The sequence below is a fragment of the Trachurus japonicus genome, chromosome 5 (assembly GCF_045865225.1).
Source record: "Trachurus japonicus isolate A0001 chromosome 5, Traja_1.0".
Classification (NCBI taxonomy): domain Eukaryota; kingdom Metazoa; phylum Chordata; class Actinopteri; order Carangiformes; family Carangidae; genus Trachurus; species Trachurus japonicus.
The window spans coordinates 7,277,282-7,301,474 of record NC_140911.1 but is presented as its reverse complement, the minus strand read 5'-3'; the positions used below and the strand labels follow the sequence as shown (position 1 = coordinate 7,301,474).

Below are 24,193 nucleotides of genomic sequence, written 5' to 3'. Positions count from 1 at the left end.
ATTGTTCAGGTGATTTCCACCAATATAGCACAATATAAACAGAAATAAGAGCCTAATCGTAATGACCAAATATATCAAAATCCAGTTTTAATGCTGTTTATATATTAGACGTTTCTATTAATTAAAATATCACGATGTAAGGACGGGTGGTTTTACTTTGTAGTAGCACTGGGTTGGAGTTGGTGAGGTGGTCAGTAATTTAAAGGGCTCCTGGCTAAATTTCTGCCCCATGACTCAACAGTGGGTTAGTCCATCCCTGCTATTATCGCTCTCTCTCATACACACACACACACACACACACACACCACTTCAGCAAACCAGAGACTTCCATGTCACTGGAAATCTGCGAGGCCCCCGGCGGCCACACATCAGCAGCCACATAACCTCCGCTGTCATAAGCTTCACACTGCGAGTCTGTACCGTCACAGCCAGTGCTCCTCCAGAGCTTTTCTTTTAATACAGCGCCGTCCTTGCCACAGCGTATTACAAGTCTCTGGAGAGAGGCAGTTCACAAGTGGTCTCCAGAGCTTCATTACGTTCACTACATTACGGATCTGAGAGTACTTCTTTAGTGTAGTGTAAACCCATTAACAGTCTGTCCATAGTACCATCTTTTGTGTGCTAAACTTTGGCTTCCTGCGGTCTTCTGCCACCTGAGACATCTGGTTTGGTGTTATGAGACAAAAAGCAAAGCGGTTTACACGTAGCAAATACAGTTTCACCGCATGAGTAATGAAGCTTTTGATACGAGATCTAACTGTGCACAGTGATGCAACAACATTCCCCGTCCATGTGTTGCCTTACAAACATGCAGCCATGAGAAAAAAAAAAAGAAAGAATTTAAAGACGATGACTCATGTAAAATGATTTCATCCTCTACTTTAGTAAGGCCACAGGACTGTAAGTTAAATACAATATACCACTCAGAGCTTGTTAACACTATTTTACTGTTTTCTCATTGTTTATATTGACATGACACATAATAGCTACATCAATAGCCTTTCTACTCTCAATCTTCCAAAACGGTTTAGTCTAAGGCTGCAATATCTCAACAACTATTGGACAGTTAGTTCATAAATTAGATTCACACATTCATGGTTCCCAGAGGATGAATTGTGCTTTTGATTGATCACATGCTTTCAAAACCAACGGCATGCGAACAGCACCTGCTAAAGCAAGATGGTCAACACTACCTGTTGAGCACACTGTTGGCATGTCGATGAACATTTTTCTCCACTTTTCCCATCTAATCTTCTTTTCTTGATTATTCCTGTTTTGCTTGGTTTTGTTTACTACCTAACCTTCATGTTCCCATCACCGGCGTAGAGGGAGAAAAAAAAAAAGAAGCAAAAACAAAGCTACAGCGATGGATGATAATGGACTGGAAAAAGGTGTCCTTTCCTTTTAAACTGACAAAGTAAAGCAGAGGCAGAATTAATCTGGGCTGAAAGGGTCCTATTCAAATGTCTAATGTAGCAAACTAAAGGCCTTAATGACATGAAAGGCAGTCACTCCATCTCATTTAGTCCTGTGTTGAAAACGCAGTTCAGGTGGATAAGTGTGGCTTCTAGGTGAAGAGAGAAAATGTGTTAATCGTGGTCAAAATGGCAAACACCAATCAGCTTGAAGGTCTGTGTGTAGTCTTAGGATAGGAAACAGTTGAGAGTACAAAGATAAGAGTGGGTTTCTCCAGAGAATGTATGCAATGCTACCATCTGGTTTGCATTTAGATCCCATCAGAGTGCTGCTTGTATTAAATATATTTTTGGGATGATCACTGAATTGAAGATATTTATTTATCTATTTATTTACATATTTATTCATGGAGTGTCACTCCTGCTGTCCATGTCATTGCGCTGACTCCTTGCCCTCTTAAAACCCCCGGTTTATACTAGCGTGATGAATCGACTGCATGTTTTCTCGGGGTACAATGAGAGTGTTTCACACACGGTGCCGCCATCTGTAAAATAGGAACCAGCCCAACCAGATTACATGCATGTCTGTGCCAAACATGGCAGTAAGCTCTGTGGACTGTTTGCTATTTCTTCTCTCTTGTGCCTGGTTCTTCAAACATTTCTTGTCTCACCAGTGGTTTTTTAAAAATAAAAACTGTAGCTAATTAGCATGTTACAGTCCACACATTTTTTTTTTTCATTTATTTATTTATTTTTGTCTAATCCCACAATTTCTCTTTGTTGTTTATATCTCTTTAAGTTTTCTGATTTGCATGACTACTTTCCTTTAAATGGGTTTTTATTGTACATGATTATTGTCATATGGTGGGTTGTGAAATGCTTTGTATTGGATTGCCTTAAATGAAAATTAATTAAAAAATGATTACTTTTATAAAAGTTCTTGGAGACTTATACTTTGATTTCAGTGGGATGTGTTGTTGTAATTTATGACTCCAAAGCAGCAGTGAGGACCTTGATCTAAAAATTAAAAATAAAAAAAAGAGTGAGGCCTTTGGTTGCTGATCAGCTGAGAGGAGCAGAGTCCCAACAGTTCATAAAAAATATTTACATCATATTTCTGATAGGATAAATACCAAAAAATGTGTGCAGACTGATGCACACCTAAAAAAGCCCTTGTGGACAGGTGCGTGGGAGCATGAAGCAAGTCGAAGGACAGTGTGCGGGATACTTTTTTTCTTCTTTACATATCATATTCCCACAATAAAAGAAAAAAGAAATATAGGAGACGAGAGTTTACACATATATTTGTGTAACATATTGTGTTGCAAATCAGAATATAACCTTGTGTCTGACATAACACAGTAGACTTGAATATCTGCTAAAGTCAAAGTCATCGACCATCTAATTTATACAAAAAACACATGAGGTTTCATGAAGTTACATTCTCTGTGAAAATATACATTTACCCGAACTAAAAAAGGAGTTGACTTATGCAAACTTGTTGCTTGATAAAGTTAGTTTACATCTACATTTTCTAGGACGTCACCATGGAGAGTCAGACCAGGCCTTTTGGGCATTGAATTTGAATAAAATGAAATGTAAAATGGTCAGTGACAAATAAGTATTGGCAAGATGCATAATTCAGAAATATATTTTAAAAATGTCTTAAAAACATGAATCAGATATGTTAAAATGTACATTTTGCATTCATGTTGGTTTTATGTCATTTAGAATGAAATTTGAACCATTTTTAACCAATGTGATGCTGTGCAAATGTCAAATGGTGTGACCACAAAATAATGATAAATATTAAATATTTTGCATCATGAAGATGTAATTGACCCAAAAATCAATTTCATCTCATCTTACATCACAATGACTCTACAGGTCTTAACAAGATCCAGTATAATTTGCCCTTGATAGTAAATACGCTCTTGATTTTAGTGTCCGTCAAAGAAAGAAAGAGATAGATGAGACAGCACAGAAGTGACAACAATCTGTGTGACAGAAGTGACAACAATTACAATCAGTCAAAGAGTTCAAGATGCTGGATGATGAATTTCATCATGCATCACTGTTGTCACCAAGTATGTAGTTCGATCAAGGACGAGCTCTAAGTTTTAATCATAATCAGTCCTTATTCTTGCTATATACCATAAATCTGCTTCAAGACAGACTCAGGATATTTTAGCTGTCCTTAAAGTACCTCAAGTACCATTTGACATGAGTAAAATGAACTGAAATGTCTGACTTACGAACCTAATATTGCTTTCCCCCATTGTAAAATAAAAAGAGGAAACAAATGCAAATAACATGTGAGTCATGATCACTCTCCCCTGATTACTGTGAGTCTTTTGCCGGCACTAATAGGACCATGGTTGAGTGCAAATAAAACAGGCTGGTAGGTCTCCTAAGTTTCCTCAAAGTTCTTTCAAACCAATACAGGGAGGAAACTTGGAAACGACTTCAGATTCTTTTCCAACTTACACAAGTTTTCTCTTCTTAAAATATTCAGTTTGCATTATATTCTATATGCATGCCTTATCTCAGCAGTCTGTGGTGGGGTGCAGGGGTGACAGCTGTCATAAAACTGAATCAAACCCAAAACTGAGTGGAAAAAAAAGAAGAAATACATTCCCTTCAGTTGACAGTGGCTCCTCTCTGCAGCAGAGTACTGCAGCTCTCTACATGGCAGGTGGTGTTGTGTGTGACAAGAAAAATGCCTTATTGTAAACTAATAAGATACCGACCACTCACCTCATCAACTTTCAAATAGAAACTCTCATTAAACCATTTAATATCTGAAAAGCATGCCACTTATGGGCTTATCTGGCCACATTTCAAGCAGAATTTAGTTTCTGAAAAACATACACTTCAAAACACTCCAGGGATTGCTGCAGTATATTTAGTTTCTGGGTCAAAGAGAAATACATAACAGGGTAGTGGTGCAGAAAAGAGTAATTTTGGAAGTTTTTGGACGCACTTTTTTGTACCTGACAGCTTTCTTTATATAGTTCAGAGGCTGAGAGAAGAGACAGAGAAGAGACTGAAACTAATAAGCGTGAAAGGTTGTCCAAATAACAAAAGGCAGGGATGCCCACAGGGTTGCCCAATCTCACTTGTCAATGAAAAGAATTGCAGCAACAACAACAAAAAAGTAATTAGGATGTCCTTAATGAAACTCTCTTCAGATGTCCATTCAGTGGGCAGGTGTCCTTTACCACCTTCCAACAAGTCCACTCACTCTCTTCCACAATGAGTGTAATATAGATTCAGAAATAGCGTGTTTTTTCAATATGCTCATTTGCTTAAAGGGACAGTTCAACATTTTGGCAAATTGGCCCATTGCCATAATCCCTATAGTTTTAGGAGTAGGTTTGTTACCTTTAATTGTCGGTGCAAGCTATTTGTAGAACGGCGGAGCAGAGCTGCAAGTTGCTCAGAGCTACACTACAGAGGCTCATGGGATTTATTGGTTTCCCTCATCAAACTCATCAAATACACAATCCAACAACTCCAAAACGCTCTGGTGGACAAGTTGTGACCTGCACATTCACCACGCTATGAGATAATAACAGAACATTATGAGACAGAGTTGTTTTCGAGGCAAATGCAGAGACTGCTTGCCGAAAAATTGCCCCCAACGGAAAGGCGCATCAGCGGTTTTTGCATGAATTTACCTCTAAAACAACTCTGTCTCATAACGTTCCGTTATTATCTCATAGCGTGGTGAATGTGCAGGTCACAACTTCTCCACGACAGCGTTTTGGAGTTGTTGCATTGTGTATTTGATGAGTTTGATGAGGGAAACCAAGAAATCCATGAGCCTCTGTAGCATAGCTCTGAGCAGCTTGCGGCTCTGCTCCGCCTTTCTAAAAATAGCTTGCACCGACAATTAAAGGTAACGAACCTACTAAAATAGGGATTATGGCAATGGGCCAATTTGCCAAAATGTTGAACTATCCCTTTAAAGACGCGGCGGTAGAGTGATGTTATAATTTTTTGACCAAGCCATGCTAAGGTACAACGCTCATTTAAAAAAACTACATTAACTAAGAGTCTCACATCACATCCCAATTGCTTTTATCAAGGCACTCTCAAAGCCAAATTCATGTGAAAGGTTTGTCCCCACAGCCTCTACTCTGACCACTCAAGTGTTTCAGAGAAATTAACACCTCTAATAGTTTGACACGTCTTCTCTGGTTCACTCACATTTACTCTTTGCCCTGACTGTGTTGTCTTATACATGGCAGGTATCAAACAACACAGCATGTTGACAGCAGACTGGCCTTAAAACCTTTCTGCAGTAATCATATAGTCATACTCAGGGGCTGTCTCAGTCTCATACAAATGATATGATGATGATGGCAGAAGCAGCTGGGATGTTAACAATTATCTGACAACTGCCAAAAAAGCAGTTATCTGACTTGGCAGTCAGTGGTGTCATCAAATGAGCGCTTAATATCACAGATGCTCATCTGAATTAGGCCCAGAGCACCTTAACTGAGCCCTGGACATGGCAGCGAAAACCTCACATTATTATCAATGTAAACCCACCCAGCCAAAAGGTAAATACATATTTCCTCATGAACTAATCACTATAATGATCAGATCAACAAGCATCAAACGAGCAGATATCATTTCAAGGCACAGGTCGATGTCAAACTCACTGCTTTTTTTTTGTAAATCCCCCCAACAGTCCATCTTCCATCTCATTGATTACCTGCCAGATCACAACGTATTTTAAATGGTTTCTGTCAAGCTCTACAGATGATAATTCAACTAAAAGACACTTAGAGTGGTCAATTACCACCTGTGTGAGATTGATTCCAGTTTAACTTCAGTGCTTTCACTATTCAACCTGAGCAGGGCCCTTGTCGGCCATAACATCAGAGTCAATCAACTCCTCCGACCTGAATAACCATTGCACGTCACTTGTGCCTATACATAGCATTAAAAGGTCATGGTTAAAAGAAACAGAGTTGACAATCGGTTTGCAACAGGAAACAAACAGTGTTTTGATGACTCATCCATCCCAACCCCCCTCGTTACATGGACTGACGCTCTTTAAACTTTGTCATCTGACTTCCTTGCTTCTGTAATGCTGGCACAGTCGACTTACATCTCTGAAGGACATCTAACTATGACAGAGAGATGAATGGTCTGTATGTTGTTTTAAAAAAATATGGGTTGTTATCCATGCAATGATGCTCTCACAGTTTGATAACTGATAGTGTAATAATATGGGCCACAACACAGTGCTGATGATAGCCATCCGAACTCTGAATATTTGTATTTATAGATATTCATATCACTGGAGCCTGTAAAACTTTATGAGGCCGTTGTCTCGCTGGACAGTTTTATTCTCAATGCAGTGAAAAATCAACAACAGGTAGATAAGTTTGAACAATTGTATGCAGTAATAAAATGTAATCCCAAACAGTCATTAAACATGTTCCCATAGAGTTACAAATTCCCCAAGACAATCCTTTTACAACTCTTGAGCTTTTCTTATCCACAGAGAGGGCTGCTTGTTTTTGCTGAAGGCAACTTTCTTTTCGTGCCCCAGTCTGTCCTGGGGCAGTTTTTAAATCAGGGTGGATTCAAATTTTCCCTGGGATCTTTACCATGTGTCATTCCTGTCACGATGAAGCCTGCTTCTAAAGTCTTTCCAACTCTCTGCTGTCTCCGTCTGTCCATCGTGTGCTTGTCTTTACAATCCTCTGTTCCTGCATAATCCCTCTGTCCTCAGAGACATTTCAGTCCCAAAGAGTTTGGACAATGGGGATGGATAGCTATCCTGTCTGCCCATCTCTAGGACTAATTTCTAGGCCATTTGCTAAGTCCTTTCTCTGGGTCAAAGCTCTGTGCACCAGTGTCTAATGAAATCACAAGGCCTCATGCTTCAAATGCTAATTTTTTGAAAAAGTTAATGCAACCTAAAGAGGCAAGTCTTTTTGGATGAAGCCGGGCATCAGATGAGGAAAATTGGGAACCAGCAGCCTTGATGCAGTTTACTGTATCACCAAGATGTCCCTGTTTATGCCCCTGACAGCAGCAGCTGCAAATTCACAAGTTTAGTCCCTGTAGTTACATCTCCTGCTGAGCATCTGAAAGAAAGTGCAGACACAAGGTCAAGCTCCTGTGCACAACAACTGGATTTTGCAGCTGCTCCCCTCACACTAAGAGGTGCTAGCTGAGGTGAAGGATTGTCAAACATGACCTACATGGACAGGACTTCAGGTAAACCCACATGCAAGTTGGAAGCAGAGCTGAAATTTCTCAAAGGTTTTCAGATATCACACTTGATAGAAAGCACCAAAATAAGGCAAAATGTTGGGTTGAAGTGGTCAACTTTCCAGACAGATGGTTTGGTTTTAGGGATTAACTGGTGACTTTAGTCTGAAAGTGTCTTTGTCTACTTGCGGAAGACAGAAGACATAACTCATAAAATAAACTTTATACAAAAAATAAGAAAGAAAAATGTTTTGCCATTTGAAAAGGGCACTCGCATCCAGACAAAAAGGGCAGCTACTAAGTCCATGTGGGACTGGATCATAAACAACATCATAATACATAGGATGACACAGCGAGGTCACGGTGTCTGGAGATATTCAACTTGACAAGAAAAGCATAAAAAACATTTTGCTCTTACTCAAAGCTCCATGGGAGAAGTACAAAGGTACAAAGAACAAGCTGTGCAGCACTCTGTGGCCAACAGGCCTTTTCCTAACTTTCCATCCAATTACCTGGAGATGTACTGTATACTGCAGTGTAGATTAACTGCAGTGCAAGTGAGAACTGCTATGACAAAGGGATAATTAGCAGCAAACAAGTATCCGACAGAGGTAAGAGTCTAATCCTTGAATTAATGAATTGACTTGAACGTCCACGTCTGTTTTCCTGCAGAGAATCAACAAACTAAAATACACAATTAAAAGATAAGCCACTTTATCACCAACATTGTGTTACTGTATCATGTTAATGTAACCTCACTGTCGGTCACTGTCCAGTTTGTTTTAAATTATTCATGAGGCACAGCAACATTGCTGCTTAAGACTTAATGAAACTGTACTCTTTATTAAGGTGTTAAATGATAGACTGTATAGAAGCCTCTTTTGGAAATGAGAAGTGAACATATTATGCAGAAAATATTTCAGGATCTGAATATCACCAGAAAAAAAAAAGAAAAGAACCCCCAATAAAATTCCTTCTCCTTTTAGCAGCAAGACGTCCATCTGAGGTGCCAAAAGTATAATTTGGCAATAGTATTACTGCCAACAAGAAAACACAAATTCACCACAACACAGCAGAGACTGGGGACTGACAGAAATAAACAACATTAGATACTGAGCTCAGCATCAGCATCAGCTATTGTTTTGTTTTTTAAAAACTGGGCCAGAAACCATTATCATTCTCAGCAAAGCAACTCCAACATGGAATATAGCATCTAATGAACTGAGATGGATAAATATCAACCAAGTACAAAACCTAATATGCAGCAGCAGGATAAGATGTGTTATGCAGCAGAGGCACAAAGACAATCTCATCTCTGGGTTAAGCAGCAGAAGAACCACAGCTCAACAGTTTACAGCATATATGGTTCAACTGAACATAACATGTCCCAATGTCTGACAGAGGCCATTGTTGGCAATGCAATATTAACCTTGACCAGAGACCCTGAGTTTGCAGCAAACTAATAGAAAATTCCTCAAAACAAAAACAACAACCTAAGGGAAATCAATTCAGCCGACAACACTCACAATAATCAAACATAAATATTAATATTTCACCATTAGGTTATTTACTGTAACAGCGGGGGAAGCATCATAATGAGGCATCGATAAGCATGCAAGAAAAAAGAAAAGAAAAAACACCAACAAAGCAAAACAAGGTCATGCAACACCGCACACGGGCTGACAGCAGCAGCATTCACAGCTTCACAAATCAAACAAAGACCAGTGTGTAACAGAGCCAAAACGTTGGCTTATTGTTACAACAACATAAACCTACCTTGCTGATGAGAAACTCTTGATTGCAGCAGTCTCAGAGGAGGGTGGATTCTCTGAGAGGAACAGGTTCACACACTTCAACCTCTTGGCTTGAGTTGAGGCCAAACACACTCAGCATTAGTTATCAAAAGATTAATGCAGCTGCAGCTATGAGCGAGGTAAAAAGCGCCTGCTTGAATAGACCACCTCACTGCAAAAGGTGTTTTTATATAGAGTATGTGAATTGAAAGTCTGACTGAACAGACTTCATCCCATCATCTACACATGTGTATAGTAACTTATGGTACAGCAAGGCACAAAATATATTAAGTATGTATTCTAAGAAAGATTAAAGGGGAACTATGCAAGTCTGGTCGCTTTTCCGCTGATTTTCTATCCCTCCTCCTGGCCGTGTGCTTCTTTTTTTTTTTTAAACGAAGCTGCTGAGAAAACAATACACAGAGCGTTTTCTATCATATATGATGTTACAACATGTATACATATTTGTGTAGTCTTATCCGTCATAACCAAGAGATTATGGGTTAGGGGGCATGTTTGTGTCGCCACCGAGACTAGATCTGGGACACTGGCTCGGTGGAGCTGATCTTGCAAGGTTGCTTTTCGTTCAAGAGATGCTGGCAGAGAGCCTCCATTCTCCCTGTAACGAGTTACAAATAATTTATTTAACCATCACGATTACTCCGAAGGTGTTAAATCATCATAGTCATCAACATCATAGTTAATGTAAGAATCCTGCATAGTTCCTCTTTAAATTAGAAGTTGAGAAGATAATAAGGATCACAATAAAGGGGAAATTGAAAAACAAAGACCAAAAGATCACAAGCACACAGGTGAAACAGGGTGGAATAATGCAGGGTGGCATGCTGGGACTATAAAGACGACATTGGAGGGAAAAACATCAACACTAAAAAAAACTAATGAAAAGCAACATCACCTGCAGCTATTGATCAGGTATTTCATTACACAGAGCCCAAGGAGAGGATCCCAGCTAAGCTGAAAAGAATTGAAAGCCCCTCTTCTGCAGCTTCCCTGTTTCCTCTATACTGATTCAAAAGCCATAGAAATGACTCCCTTTGGTCCTACTATCACAAACCCAGAAAACAAACTGGTGTTGGCTACAGCAGCAACACACACCTTCTACTGCAAAACAGCACTAACACACACACAGTTAGCTTCCCTTCCCCAGCAAAGGCATTCGCATTTTCATATTTAAGTCCCTAGAGAGCCTGAAGAAGAGCCTCGTCTCTTTATCTCTGTGTATTTATACAACAGTTCTGGGCTCTCTGGGTCACAGTTATTGATTATCATTATTGGTGGTAATAATTCATCCTTTCCTTGCTGCTTTGCTTAATCGATATCCTTTCATTTCACACCTGGTTATTTACCTTTTTGACCACCAGTCAGCCTAAGTGAGCTGTCCAGCACTGCCACTAACAGAGGTGATCAATATGTTTTTTCAAAAATATTTCCTACCATATTTTCTTTAAATTAGTTTGCAAAGTTTACGTTTTATTTTTTTCTTCTGATGAGCTTTCATAACAGCCTTGAGGTGTATAACCTAGAACAGCATACTTATTTGCATCTGTGAAGAGGTTCAAAAATCTAAATGCTGGTGCTATCATTTCACAATCAAACCAAATCGCTACTCCCAGTGTGATCACTCTGTGTGGTTTATGATATGGAGAATACTTGCATAAAGGGGTAAATGGGTTGGTTGATTGTTTCATCTGTAACTTACAGAAAACGAGTGTTGTGTGTGTGTATGTGTTGCGGTTGCGTTGACTCTAGTGCATCACATGGCACAGAAGTGACTGTGACATCCCCGCTGATTATCCTGGTGCATGATTCCTAATCAAGCTTTTATTCTTTCCAGAGGAGATAGCATTGCCTGACTGAGCAACCCAATTTTCATCTCATCTTCTGACATCCCAGAGTACAGCGTGTGGATGAAACACGCTCTTTCATTGTTTTCATCATGTGTGTCAGTCCTCATTTGCAAAGCAGCCGCCACCGTGCTGCAAAAAAACAGGACACATTTTCAACAAGAATAAAATCTGATGAGAAGCCAGCGGCTCTTTTTCAATCAAATGAGACAAGCTCATAGATAATGAATTTTTATAAGATGCAGAATAGATGGTGGACGGTCACTGTGCTGTTAACGCCATTATTGGTCTTGTGGCATAGCTTTGTCTTTATCAAACTGAGCCTGACAGCAGTGGCAGAGGTTGTGGTTGGACGTTGACATCCCTGCCACAACATGAACGCAGCATTCAACAGGTGGAAATGATAGAGTACGCTTCGTCGGTCAAGCACATGCTAATTTAGTGATTGGCTTCTGTATAAAGTGAAATAGAGAGATAAAGAGAGACTGAGAGGAATACTAATTAGTTTGGAGATATATGAAATAATAGGAGTCTTTTCTCAAAGTATCATCACTGAACAAATTAATTTTTCATCTTTTGACCTGCATACAGACATCAGCATTGTTGGTTCAGTTTGCAGAAGACTGACTCTCGGCTCAAAATGTAGAATCATCTCACTGATGGTGGCTGAACCAGTTAGACATATGAAAAGCATGCCGGTGTGTATATGCATTTTGTTATAACCTGGTCTTATGGTACTGCTTGAACGTGCATGTAATCATCCTGATGTGTGCACAGCAGGCTTTTACATATATGCATGACCACTCATGTACAACTGTTGTAATTAGGAATGTGAATAATGTATAGCTGCTGAAAAAATAGATTTGTATTGTTTTGGTGTGTGTGTGTCTATGTGTGTGTGTACCAGGGTGGGGCAGTGCTCACCAAAAACAGCATCAGTAGGTGAATGTCGCCACCTTCTGGAGACAAAATGTACTTACACACATACACACACAAACACACACACACACACTGATTGTTTGTGTTCATGTGTGTTTGACCATCCCTCAAGTGATCAGCGGTCAAATGGTGGATGAACTGGATCAAACTGTTGTCCAAATTAATTTACTTTGAGTAATCAAGTATAGAAGTACTCAAATTTTTCCATATCCAGCCATGCTTTTCCGTGAATTATTAACATTGCCTTGGCTCTGCATGGGCCAGAATTCCCTTGATGTGAGCAACAACAATAACATTAGCATATGAAAGCAGTCAGTTGCAGCTGATACAGTTTATCGTTCCCTGTGGCTGTCACCCTGTCTGTGAACTACTGTTTCTGTCTTCTTGAAAAGTGTTTGTCGCAGCATTTTAACACGCACATTTAACCAACAAAATGAGCACATACAAAAGTGTTTTCCAATGAGTTTTAGAGATAAACACAGAGATCCATTACAGCATTAAAAGAAGAGTTGTCTTTTCATCTGTACCATGGTTGCCAACCACTCATCAGCCTCACAGCAAAGCTACCATGCAAGACATCGGCCTAGCCGCTTGGAGCAATTACCAACCATCATGGTTACACAGGCAACCAAGGCAATTGCCAGGGGCCCCAAACTGGAAGGGGGCCACCAGAGACAGCTGACATTGGTCCATATGTCCATACAAGATGTTGCCAATGACTGTGCACACTGAACATTGTGCATTGCAGCCTATGCACAATGCTGCCAATACCAATTGTAATTTCTCCCATTACCAGTGCAATAATGCATTTGTTGTCCAAATGCTAACATTGATACCAACATCAACTCTGCTGTCATTAGCTTGTGATTTCTATTTGGAAGAGGAAGATAGCTAATATATATCGTGAATTTTCTGGTATAAGTTGCTTTAAACACAACATGAAATCATTGAAGTTGTTACTGCACAATTACATCACTTCACTCTCATCAGGCCTCTTTCCTGGAGCCCCCTGAGTGTCTCGAAACACCTCTGCCCACAACAACCACTAGCAGTCGCGCTCTCAACCACCAGATAAACAAACAAAGGCTAAAGTGGGACACGCTCGGCCCTCACTTTACTGGATGGCCGTTCAAGTTAAGACAACATTACTTACTTAATTGATCCCAGACTGGGAAATTACTGTGTCAAAGCAGCCAGTAATGCCTGTATAAATAAATACAAATAAAGAATAACACAGAAACAAGTTGGAAAACACACAACAACAGAGCGGGAGCACAAAACCATCATTCAAACCACAGCGGGTGAACCCCCGTTGAACAACTAGCGGGCCATAGCAACAGTTGCCGCGCACATTCACAAGTGGTACGTTAGCAGCCAGGTAGCTAACACACACCTGTAGCCGGGCGGCCAGTCCACAGACACAAAACGTTACGAAGCCGTGTAGTTACTTACATGTGAAGAAGAAAACACAGTCCTAAGTCCGTCTGGAGCGTCTCCTTCTCGGTGTAACGTTAGTCCAGCAGCTGTGACGACGAAGGTCAGCCCGGCGGTCCCTCTCCTCCAGAACGCGGCCGCCGTGAAAAAGCCGAGCAGGTACCGACCACAGACCGAGCAGGTACAAAAAAAAGAAAAATAACTTTATGGATGTTTCCGATCGGGCACCGGTGGAACAGGGCCATCTCTCTCTCTGGTTGTCTCTCATTGGTCAAACCTCTGCAGGTGCTAAAGTTACCGCCATCTCTGTCGGTGGGTGTGGCCTGTTTGTCACGTGAACTAACGTGCAGGTACGTGCTCTAACATGCACGTGCTGGTGCAAAATAGGCTAATATAAAGATGAATTTATTTTTTTATTTTTATGTCACATTTTGTTAATTACTGATGATGGATATTTCTGTGGGGAGAGGAGTTTGTTAGGACAGAGTATTAGGGCCACATTGAGAAAAAAAACACAGACTTCGAGAATATAAATTTACGAGAATAAAGTCGTACATTTCCTACGAGAAAAAAGTCATAACATTACATTATTTATTTATTATTATAACATTATTATTTTTTGATTTTTGATTTTTGATTTTTTTTATTTGTCAATGTGGTCCTAATACTCTGAAAACTGAAAACCGAGCAGGTCGTCCTGGCCTCCCTGTACCACCTGAGATGAAGAGGTGATTTTGTGGTTGCCGTGCTGCTGGTGCAAAGGTTAAAGGTGGTTGGCAATCCTGGAAAAACGGTTCTAGCAGGCCACATTTTGAAAATACACATGTCAAAAGTCTCAGCCAGCCCCTTTCCTCAGACTTCACTCTGAAGACACGTTCACCTTTCAGCGGACGTGGGTGAAGACACCCAACGTGCATTGCCAGAGCTGCACTGCCATCCACCAGAATGGAGTGTGGCTTTTCTGCAGACAAAGTAGAACTAGACATGAAGGCATCTGATTGGTTTTTTGCTCTCTGAGCGTAAAGCATGGATTGGGCAGAGTTTTGTCAGTCCTGCAGCTGCCACAGAGGTCTGATTATTTTCGTTCCTTTTTCTGAATACATAATGTATTGATTACTCTCAGGACGTATAATAAACAAAATGTGTTTCTGAACAGGATTACCAACTATAACTTTAAAGGCTTGAAAGTGGAGATGTAGGCTACTGTCGGTCCTTTCTGCTGTGAGTCATCATGGGAAATACCAAGTCTCTGTAAGTGTGATGAGCTGCTGTAGGTACATCCCCATCCATGGCAACTGGCTGCTGAAGTTTTCCATGAAGTCGTTGCTATAGTAAACATCCTGAGGTAGGCTACTTTTGATAATATCAGGAGACTTCAGTCATGTTACCCTGAGGGACTCACTGGGGATGTGGTGGAGAGATTCACACTGAGGATGGTAGAGGTCATTCTGAACAGCACTGTAGCATTGTTGCTTTGTGGCAGGGGGACAGTGGGGTTCACCCTGGATTCAATGACTGACATATGGAAATGAACAACCACAGTATCAGCAGAGAGAACCCACGTGCACTTCTGTGTGATCACACAGTACAAACTCCACCCAGAAAGGACCAAGGCCCGGAAATCGAATCCAAAAACCTTGAGAGGTGACAGTGCTAACCACTGTGATCTTATATGGCCACTAGATAGAGTTGGTCTTGGTTGTTGATTCTGAGGTAAAAAATAAATCATAAGGGCAGATCTGGGTACAGTGTGCCAAGTCTCAACAACCTGCTCGTTAGATGTGTTGTCTGTTTGTGCGTCTTTTTTTCCTCCTGGATCACGAAACAATGGGCTCCTGCAGTCATGTAGATTCTCCTACATAATAGGAGGAAATGGAGAGGAATGCAACTCATTTTACATGTGTTGGTAGCGACTTTGAGTCCTGTGTGTGTGTGTGTGTGTGTGTGTGTGTGTGTGTGTGTGTGTGTGTGTGTGTGTGTGTGTGTGTGTGTGTGTGTGTGTGTGTGTGTGTGTGTGTTGTGAGTGTGCAAGTGTTTCTTTCTGGTTTGTTGAATTTCTGTGTTTTAAAATTATGACATGTTGTTGTTTTTTTTAAACACACTTCTCTCTCTCCCTCTCTTTCTGGGTGCTGAAATGTGGAGATACAATAGACTGCCCAGCTGTTTTCATCCTATTCAAATGTATTACGTCAGGTGGGCGTGACGTCAGCGCGCAAACCCGGAAGCCGAGGGCATGAATCGTTTGCCTTCGCCTCCTCCGCGTTTACTTCAGTTAGTTAGTGAGCAACGATGGCGCCAATAAACAAGGACGAGGTGAAGCGGCAGACCAGCGATATTCTTAAATGTCTGTTTGATGATGACGACGACGATGTCAGCTCTCGAGGTTTCAATAGATCCGAGAGTCTGGAGGTCGACGGCCCAGGTTAGTTAGTTATTTTGTGTGTTATTATTTGTTTATATGTGACTGATGTTAATGTTAATGTACCGGTGTGAGACGGACAGCTGTGTAGGTTGTGTAACGCTTTACTGTACGTGCACTTTCGTTTTAAGGTGGAAGTAGTAGGTCGAAGGGGTGAAAGCGTTTTTTTAGTTAATTTTCTTTCGTTGTTGTTGTTGTTATTATTTCACATTTCATTTAACCGCATGTACGGAAAGTGTGAGACGATGTGGTGTTATTAATGCACGTATAGTCACAGGGTGTGGTATTTCTTTGTTAGTGGAGTAGTTTGTATAAGTCACTGTGTAAATAAAACCCGAATTATTAATGGTTCATCCTATTTATTCCCCTCTGTTTAAACCATGCTGCGTTCAAGTGGTGTTGGAAAAGATGCTTGGTAACTAACTGCTACAGATAAACACACCAAACACGCTAGTTTAGGCTAATTTAAGTGTTCACTGACCAACTGACATGACTCTGTGCTTGCTTGTTTGTTTGTTTGTCTTTTAGAGGATGATTTTGACCCAGTTTTGATCGCTGATAAACTCAGAACTATAGCCGATTCCCTAAATGAAAATGCTGCGTTTCAAGCTGCACTGGATGGCGTGAAGCAAGCAGTAGTGGCCGAGGTACACACACACACACACACACACACACACACACACACACACACACACACACACACACTTTCACTCTGACTTGCCCAACTTTAACCACTGCCCAAAAAAAAAAAAAAAAAAGCATCTTCCTGTTAACTACACAGATTTTGCGAAAATGTCATAGTTGTTGAAAAGAAGTGAACATTAAATGAACTTTGTTATGTTTGCAAATCCACAGACTGCAAAAGCCATACAAATAAGTACAGTAATACATTACATAATTTCTGTACATTACAAACTTCCCCATGATGAAGATATTCACTATTATCAGCAAGTAGTTAACAAGGTACGTGGAATATCTAGAATAACCAGGTCATTCTTCCTGGAAAACACACTGTGTGTGGGCAACACAAACAAAATGGTTCTCCTTCATTGCACAGGGAGAAAGAGCTGGTAAAAAGGAAAAAAAAATCCGACATTTTCAAAAGTGACTCAAATGAAACCACACCTCTAACTATGAAAAACATATGCAAGTCTCCCTCAGTTCATGTACAGTATTTGAGTTTCCTGGTTACCACATATGATTTTGTTAGAATTATAAAGCCAAAGTTTCTACATTTTAAAAAGGTTATTATAATTATAGGCCTACATACGAAATGTCTCACCCTTAATGGCATGAAAATGTTATTTACTGTATGTGTTACTTTTTCAAAATATAGTCTGTCAGTGTTGCGTGTCTCCATCTTTTGTTTACAATTAAATGATGTTAAATGATGTAACTGTTGTGTCGTCCCTCCACAGGCTGCAGAGGCAGCGTTCAGCAGTGGTGTGGAGGCCTTGTGCAAGGCTCCCGTCATCCAGAAAGCTGAGGTGGCCCCAGAGGTGCAGCTCATCAGAGCTTCAGTAGCACTTGGGCTCTATATCAAGAAATCATGCCCAGAGCTGAAGAGCAGGGTCCAGAACGCCATGGGTGCATTCCTCGACAGGCGTGTTGGGTCCTGGGTAGCTGAGAATGGAGGATGGGTGAGTTTGTTTATACCGGCATCACTTAACATTTCACTTGCATCTTAGGATCACTTCAGTAGTATTTGGTTTAAACATGTGCATGTGTGTACATGTGTTAGTTTTTAGAGCATTGAAGTCAGATATCTTTTAATTGAGACAGAGTGAACACCACAGTCTAAAAGTTTAAGGTGACTCTACTGAGATAACATGTTAATTGTTGCAAGGGTCAAGGTTTTGGACCTGACACCAAACCCATTGGTGCAAACATTGTAAATACCATGCAAATCAAGTGATGCCAGCCCAGGCGGTTAAGATATGCTCCCAAAGCTCAACTTAGAGGAACAATGTAATGACAAACAAAAAGTTATGAAAAGTGCTTTGTATTGATTGATTGATTGAAAAATAATAATAAGTTGTTGTAAGTTAAGTTTCTCTTTCGTTTCATTTACCTTTTTCATTTACAAGAAATTATCTTGTGCAACACTGCATTGAATGACTAATATGCAAACTGCATTCTGGCTTTGTGCCCTCGTGCTCAGTTACTTTGCAACTTCCTTCATTATACAAACTGGCAGGTGGATTCTTATGAAACGAAACGGCTCTTTAAATTTGTTTCGCCTAATTACTGATAAGGCCGATTTGACTACACCATACGCAGACAAATTTATCGTTTTAATACTGAAAAAGTGTATTCTAATCATAGAATTTGGAAATCGGTCTGTTGAATCTTACTTCTATCTGATCTAAATGGATTTGCTGTGTCATATCTCTGTGTCACCAGTACCAAAAAACATGTGACAACAGATGGTTATGCAATGTGTGTTTTTGCTTTTACTCACTGTCTGTAGAAACTGAAACTGGCAGATGCAGCTTCTACATAGGAATTTCTTTGCATAAACATGTGACCTCATCTTCCAGTAACCCAGCAGAAAATTATAGCATGAGTACAATAAAACCAACCACTTGTAGACGGCAGAACAAAGAAAGTGTTGTAAGACTTAACGGTACTCCATGATATGACGTTGAGGACGTGACCAGAGTAACATTTTTATTGAGAACTTTGAACTTGTGATCAAGCGTCAGGACTTACTGTCAGTTTCATTTACTCAAAGTGACACTGGAAGTTTCTAATTTTGTGTTTGTGTGTTATTTTCTCCCCCACCAGTCTAAAGTGTCATCCATTTGAGTCTGACTTTGGCCCAAACCAGCCTCCTGGGAATGAAATTTGCCACCACAGACGACAATATATCACCAGATGACAACGTGGAGCCACTGAATCAGCCTCTAATTCTGTCTGTTGAAGGTTATCACACACTAAGCCACCTCGGAGATTTCACTCTCAAGTTTACATTCAGCACAATTAGACATTAACCCCATGCACTAGTGATAGTGTGATGGCAGGTTAATTCCCTGTCCCGTTGCGCTCCACTCACCCAACGGGTTAATAAATAACAGGAATCAATTATTATCCCAGATAATTATATTATAGGGAAATCTATGATTAAGTTACTTGAAGTCTCTTAAATTATTATAAAACACTTGAGCATCTAAATATTATTTAACTTAATTCAATCTCCACTACATCATTGTTTTCAGCAGTGTAAAAAAAATCATGATATCAGACAAGTTTGTGTTCTGAGTGATCAGTGGTTAGTTTATAAATGTCTGTTATTCTCTTGGATTTAGGCATTTTTCATTAAATTAAGAATTTATTCACTTTTAATTTAAGTTTTGTTGATGCCTCTACTGCCTGCTCCTTATGAAATGAACACTGCCAAATTTCAATTTCTACTGTTATTAAACCCACCATGTCCCATCTAAGCTGTGGGTGTTGGTGATCAGTATGTGCTTAATTGAGGCTCAATCAAGTTGTGGAAATACTTGAATTTTTTTCTCTTGTGTCACAGTTTTTTTTGTTGTTGTTTTTTTGTTTTTTAATGTACGGGTATTCTGATGTCTTCTCTCTTTTTCTTTCATTCACAATCTGCTGAGACTCGGTTGCATCAAATTCAGCTCCTTCATTTCCGAGGTCTTACACAATCTACAAAACGTTTACATAGAGTGAAACCATCCAAATGCAATAATGCAGACCCAGATGTACTGCTGTCACTGTTTTTATATGACTTTTGTTAATCCTGAAGTTGTATAATAATGTGGGAACTTTGATACTTAAGGTTTGTCAATGACAACATGAACAACACAAAATGAAGGCATCAAATTATATCACATAAATGTTTCCTTTTTTTTTTTTGCAACTTTTCAGCTTTTGTAATAATTTTAATAAAAATGTGAATATGATCACTGATGATGATTCTTTATGACACTGACATTTTGTGTATCTGTATTTTAAATATACTTAAGCGCTTTACAGTAAAAACTGGTCAATAAATCGTAGAAAGACTAAGTTTAGGGAAACAATATACGGTGAAAATAATTCACTGTAAAGCAGTTTAGTGAAAGTGATTTAATTGAGGGGAAGAGTCTCAATCTGTTCAGACAAGTCTTTCCAAAATCTAAAGGACAGTCCAGACTGTGACGGCCACTTTAATGTGGAGTTCAGGCTATGAGCTGGGCTGTAAGGCAATAACAGGTCAGAAATATGATTAACAAGCACTCTCTCTGCTGACAAGCAAACATTTCCCACGCTAAACATGCAATAAATTTACCTGTCCAGTTTGTCTTACTTTATGGTGCAAGTAAATAGATTAATTTAACTACAGTAGTCATGCAATTCAGAGTAAATGTAAGTTAGTATTTGAATTTTAAATATTTGCTTATACCCCATTGCAAAGGGATCCAATTAAAATAAACAAATAAACAAAGCAGAGATTTTAGACACATAAAATTTGCATAAAGAAGATGATGCACTGCTGTACAGCGAAATAAACAACCCTAAGAGACCACAATATTAAAACACTATTTGCAAATGAATGCATCAGTAACAATCACCCAGTAGTGATTAGTGCATTTAAACAGTCCAAGAGTTTTCACTTGTAATAATGTAAAGGATCAGAATGATTGCTCTGTCAGTATCACAACTATCACTGTTTGTTAATACAGTCATTGACATTACACAGCCACACACTGACAGTTTTGTAAAAGATGCTGTAGGACAACCAGGCTCAGAATAGATCTGACTGAGCATCTTCTGTAAGTCGCAAGCGTTCACTGTTTTGTCCCCTGGCCCTTTGTTTTAAAATGTGTCTGAGAGCCTGTTGATCTGGGGATCTTGAGAGACTTAATACACAGTTCATCCAAAAGAAGATAAACGAGAGTACGCAGCGACCATTGTTCAAGAACACCTCCCTGACTGCATTTCAATTAGATGGATTATGTGAGATACAAGGGAGCAGGTTTTAAAGGAGACATTAATCAGAGGAGAAAAACAAAAGCCAACAGACGCCAAGAGATGTGATAAATGTAAAGCCTAATAAATAGTTCACTGTCTGAGGAAAACCTGTCTCAATTAGGGGAAGGTCATTCTTTCATGGGGCACTTTCTGAATAAATACATTGAAATATAACTTTAATATATGGATGAGTACAGGTGTGAACAGTCACAACCTCAAAAATGGACTTATTCTCGTGTCGGTAGATGAAGATGAAACTACTGTAAATGGATGTTGTGTTTTCACTTTACACTGACCCTGATAGCCCGCATGATCATAGTTAGCTAACAAACAGTGGTGAGAAAAGCAGTTTATCATAAATAGGATTACAGAGGACAGTATTTGTATCCAACACATGCTAAAGACAACGCTTTTCTTGCTTTAACATTTCTCTATTGACCTGTGATGCCTCCTATGCTGTTTCATTTCTACACAGTAACCAGCAGAGTGCAGCACTGAACACTTTCAATCACTTGACGCCAGTGTGAATAATGAGGGTTTGTGGTTGTATGGGCACAAAAAGAAGAACAAAAAAAAAAACAAACCCACACATACTTTTTGTGTGGTGTTGGCAAATTTCACTTCCTTTAGTAGGAACTGATTTTTTTTTTCCACTCAGTCTTTTCTGTTTTCTCTGTTGTTGTGATCACAGAGCCTGCAGCTCTGTGGCTGCAGTTCACACTGGGACGTAAAGGCATCTGACTGTAGATTTTCACCTCTGTGAGGAATGAGGAAAGTCAGGGGTGCACACAAATATGTGAAATTCTTGCTGACAGTCTTGACACACACATCGAGTTCTTTCTCCACAGACCAATGAATCTCAAGTCACATGAATTTGCTTATCTTGTGTTTATTTGAACTGAAGTAATATACAGCTGTTGCCATCTTGGCTTAGCAGATATTCACAACCACTCCCAAAGTCGAGCTGTTTGCTCAGTTAACACTGATCTTTGTCAGTCTGCACCAACTCCACACTGACTCATGAGACGTGAGGAGGGAGATCTGGAGCCACCAGCCATGAAACCTGCTGGGTGGTGGATCCATAGCCTGAAACGTTTTAGTGTGATGGGCAAAAGTAGGTTTTTATAGGATAATTATTTGAAACAGACACTGTGTCTTAGTCCAAAAAAAGTCTGTGTTTCCATTTAAAAGTACGAAACCTAACACACTTACTTGAGACTAAATACAAACAGAGTTAATTAAAGGTTAAAACATGTTACAACAGCATGGAAGCAGCAGCTCCCAGTTCTTCATTTGTTTCTGTAGTACAAATAAAAAAAATGCTACTTTATTCAAACTGCCAGTGATTTTAGACACAAAACACAACGAACTTGAGATCTAGATTGGCTTATTTATGTATATATATTTTTCTTTATACATATAAGAGTCACCCGTTTTTCTTTTCTCCCTTGCGAGAAATAAATCAGATTAACATTTTGTTACAAACAAAAACACACTGAGCTGTGTTTGTATCATACATATTGTGAGAAACCTGTGATTCAGGCTATATAAATAAACTTACAATCTGCATCAGTGTGTGTATTTCACAGGAAAGGGGAAGAGGCGAAGACAGAAATACTCTGGTATTTGAATAGTGACGAAAGTGAAGAATAATTTTTGTCTAATGTCCTTCTAAGAATGTTTAATTTCAAAACTAGGCCATCTGTACGTCATCACATTCCTTGTAGTCAGCATCCATGATAAAAGTGATTCTTTTTTCCTGTGTTATATTTTCCAACAGCAGATAACGCCAACGTCACTGATCAGTGTATTAAACAAAATAAAACAGCTGCTTCCTGTGATTTGACTCCATCTACTAACCCTATTTGTTCACTTATTCCTTCAGAATTATTAAAAAAAAACAAGAAACAGCTCATTATTAGCACTTCTAGCTATGGGCACTTCTGATTAACATGTCTACATGTACAATATCTAAGCTCTAGATTTTCTTATTGTTAATCTACTGTACATCTCAGAATATTGCACAAGTCAAGTTTCATTTATCACATGGGTTTCGGCAGAAGTAAACAGATCAAAACTTAAAGCCACTATGTGTATGATTAAAAACACTTTGAGACCCCAATTCTGAAAACAGTCACCATGTTGAGCAGCAGCCACACTGCAAAATGACATTCAGTTGTTCATATGAAGTGGATGGATGGGGACACTGCTGCACAAAGTGAGCTAACATGCTAACACAGTGTGGGTAGGCTAGCACTTATAAGTCACAATAGCAATAAAAGCTTATGAAAATAATTTAAGTTGTAGGACTGACATTATTAGTAAATATAATCATGAGGTGTAGTGTAAGAAGATAATAGTATGTTGGACCTGATGGCTGAACACAACCAGCTGGATAGCTCAGTGGGTAATGCCAGTGACTCTGGATTGGGAGGCTTGAGTTTGAATCCCACATGGGGCAAGTATGTTACTGCTTGATCAACAAGATATTTAGAATAGAAGAAGAGCTTGTTTTCTTATAATGAGTATATGAAAAGTATTTGTATCTGTAATCATTATTAGTCAGTGTGATGTACTGTAAGATAATACAATGGTGGAGGTGAGGTGAAAACATCCAGCTAGATTGTGCAGTGGGTTATGCCATTTAAACCCCGCTATTGTGTTATTACACACACATAACACAGGAATTACACAGGAATTGCCTAAACAGGGTTTAATGTGCTGGATAAACTGATAATAATACTGGATCATCCTGTATTGAAAAGTAAAATGCACTGTCTCTTATTGAATTAATACAGGGTGCTCAGTACAGCAAGGAGGCACAGACGAAGAGTTAGAGTGAGATTATATAAAAAGTCTTGCAAAACTAGAGCTAATTTTACATCATCTCAATGGGGGCAAAGAGTGGGATTTAAATGCTGCACAGGACACCTTGTCACCTCAGCCATGAGTGGGATTTGAACCCACAGCCTCTCAAGTGAACAGCTTTACCCACTAACCTATCCAGCCACGTGTTGGCCTTTAGCTCAACCATATTATTGTCTGACATTACATGTCTTGACTCCACATGAAGCCAAGATGCGGATTTGCAGGAATATTTGCCACTGTTATTTGCGTTAC

At 39.5% G+C, this 24,193-nt stretch overlaps 1 protein-coding gene across 2 annotated transcripts; it reads left to right on the top strand.

Moving 5' to 3' along the window:
- Positions 1 to 15,880: 15,880 nt before the first annotated feature.
- On the top strand, positions 15,881 to 20,022 carry LOC146986978 (uncharacterized). 2 transcript variants are annotated; one of them, XM_085775884.1, is made up of 5 exons: positions 15,907 to 16,105; positions 16,497 to 16,517; positions 16,631 to 16,749; positions 17,521 to 17,742; positions 18,890 to 20,022. In XM_085775884.1, exons 1-5 carry the CDS (start codon positions 15,973 to 15,975, stop codon positions 18,908 to 18,910), a joined length of 516 nt encoding a protein of 171 aa, XP_085632010.1. In that variant the 5' UTR covers positions 15,907 to 15,972; the 3' UTR covers positions 18,911 to 20,022. The 2 variants fall into 2 exon arrangements, with proteins under 2 accessions (XP_085632011.1, XP_085632010.1); XM_085775885.1 differs by lacking the exon at positions 16,497 to 16,517 and having other exon boundaries at positions 15,881 to 16,105.
- Positions 20,023 to 24,193: the final 4,171 nt, after the last annotated feature.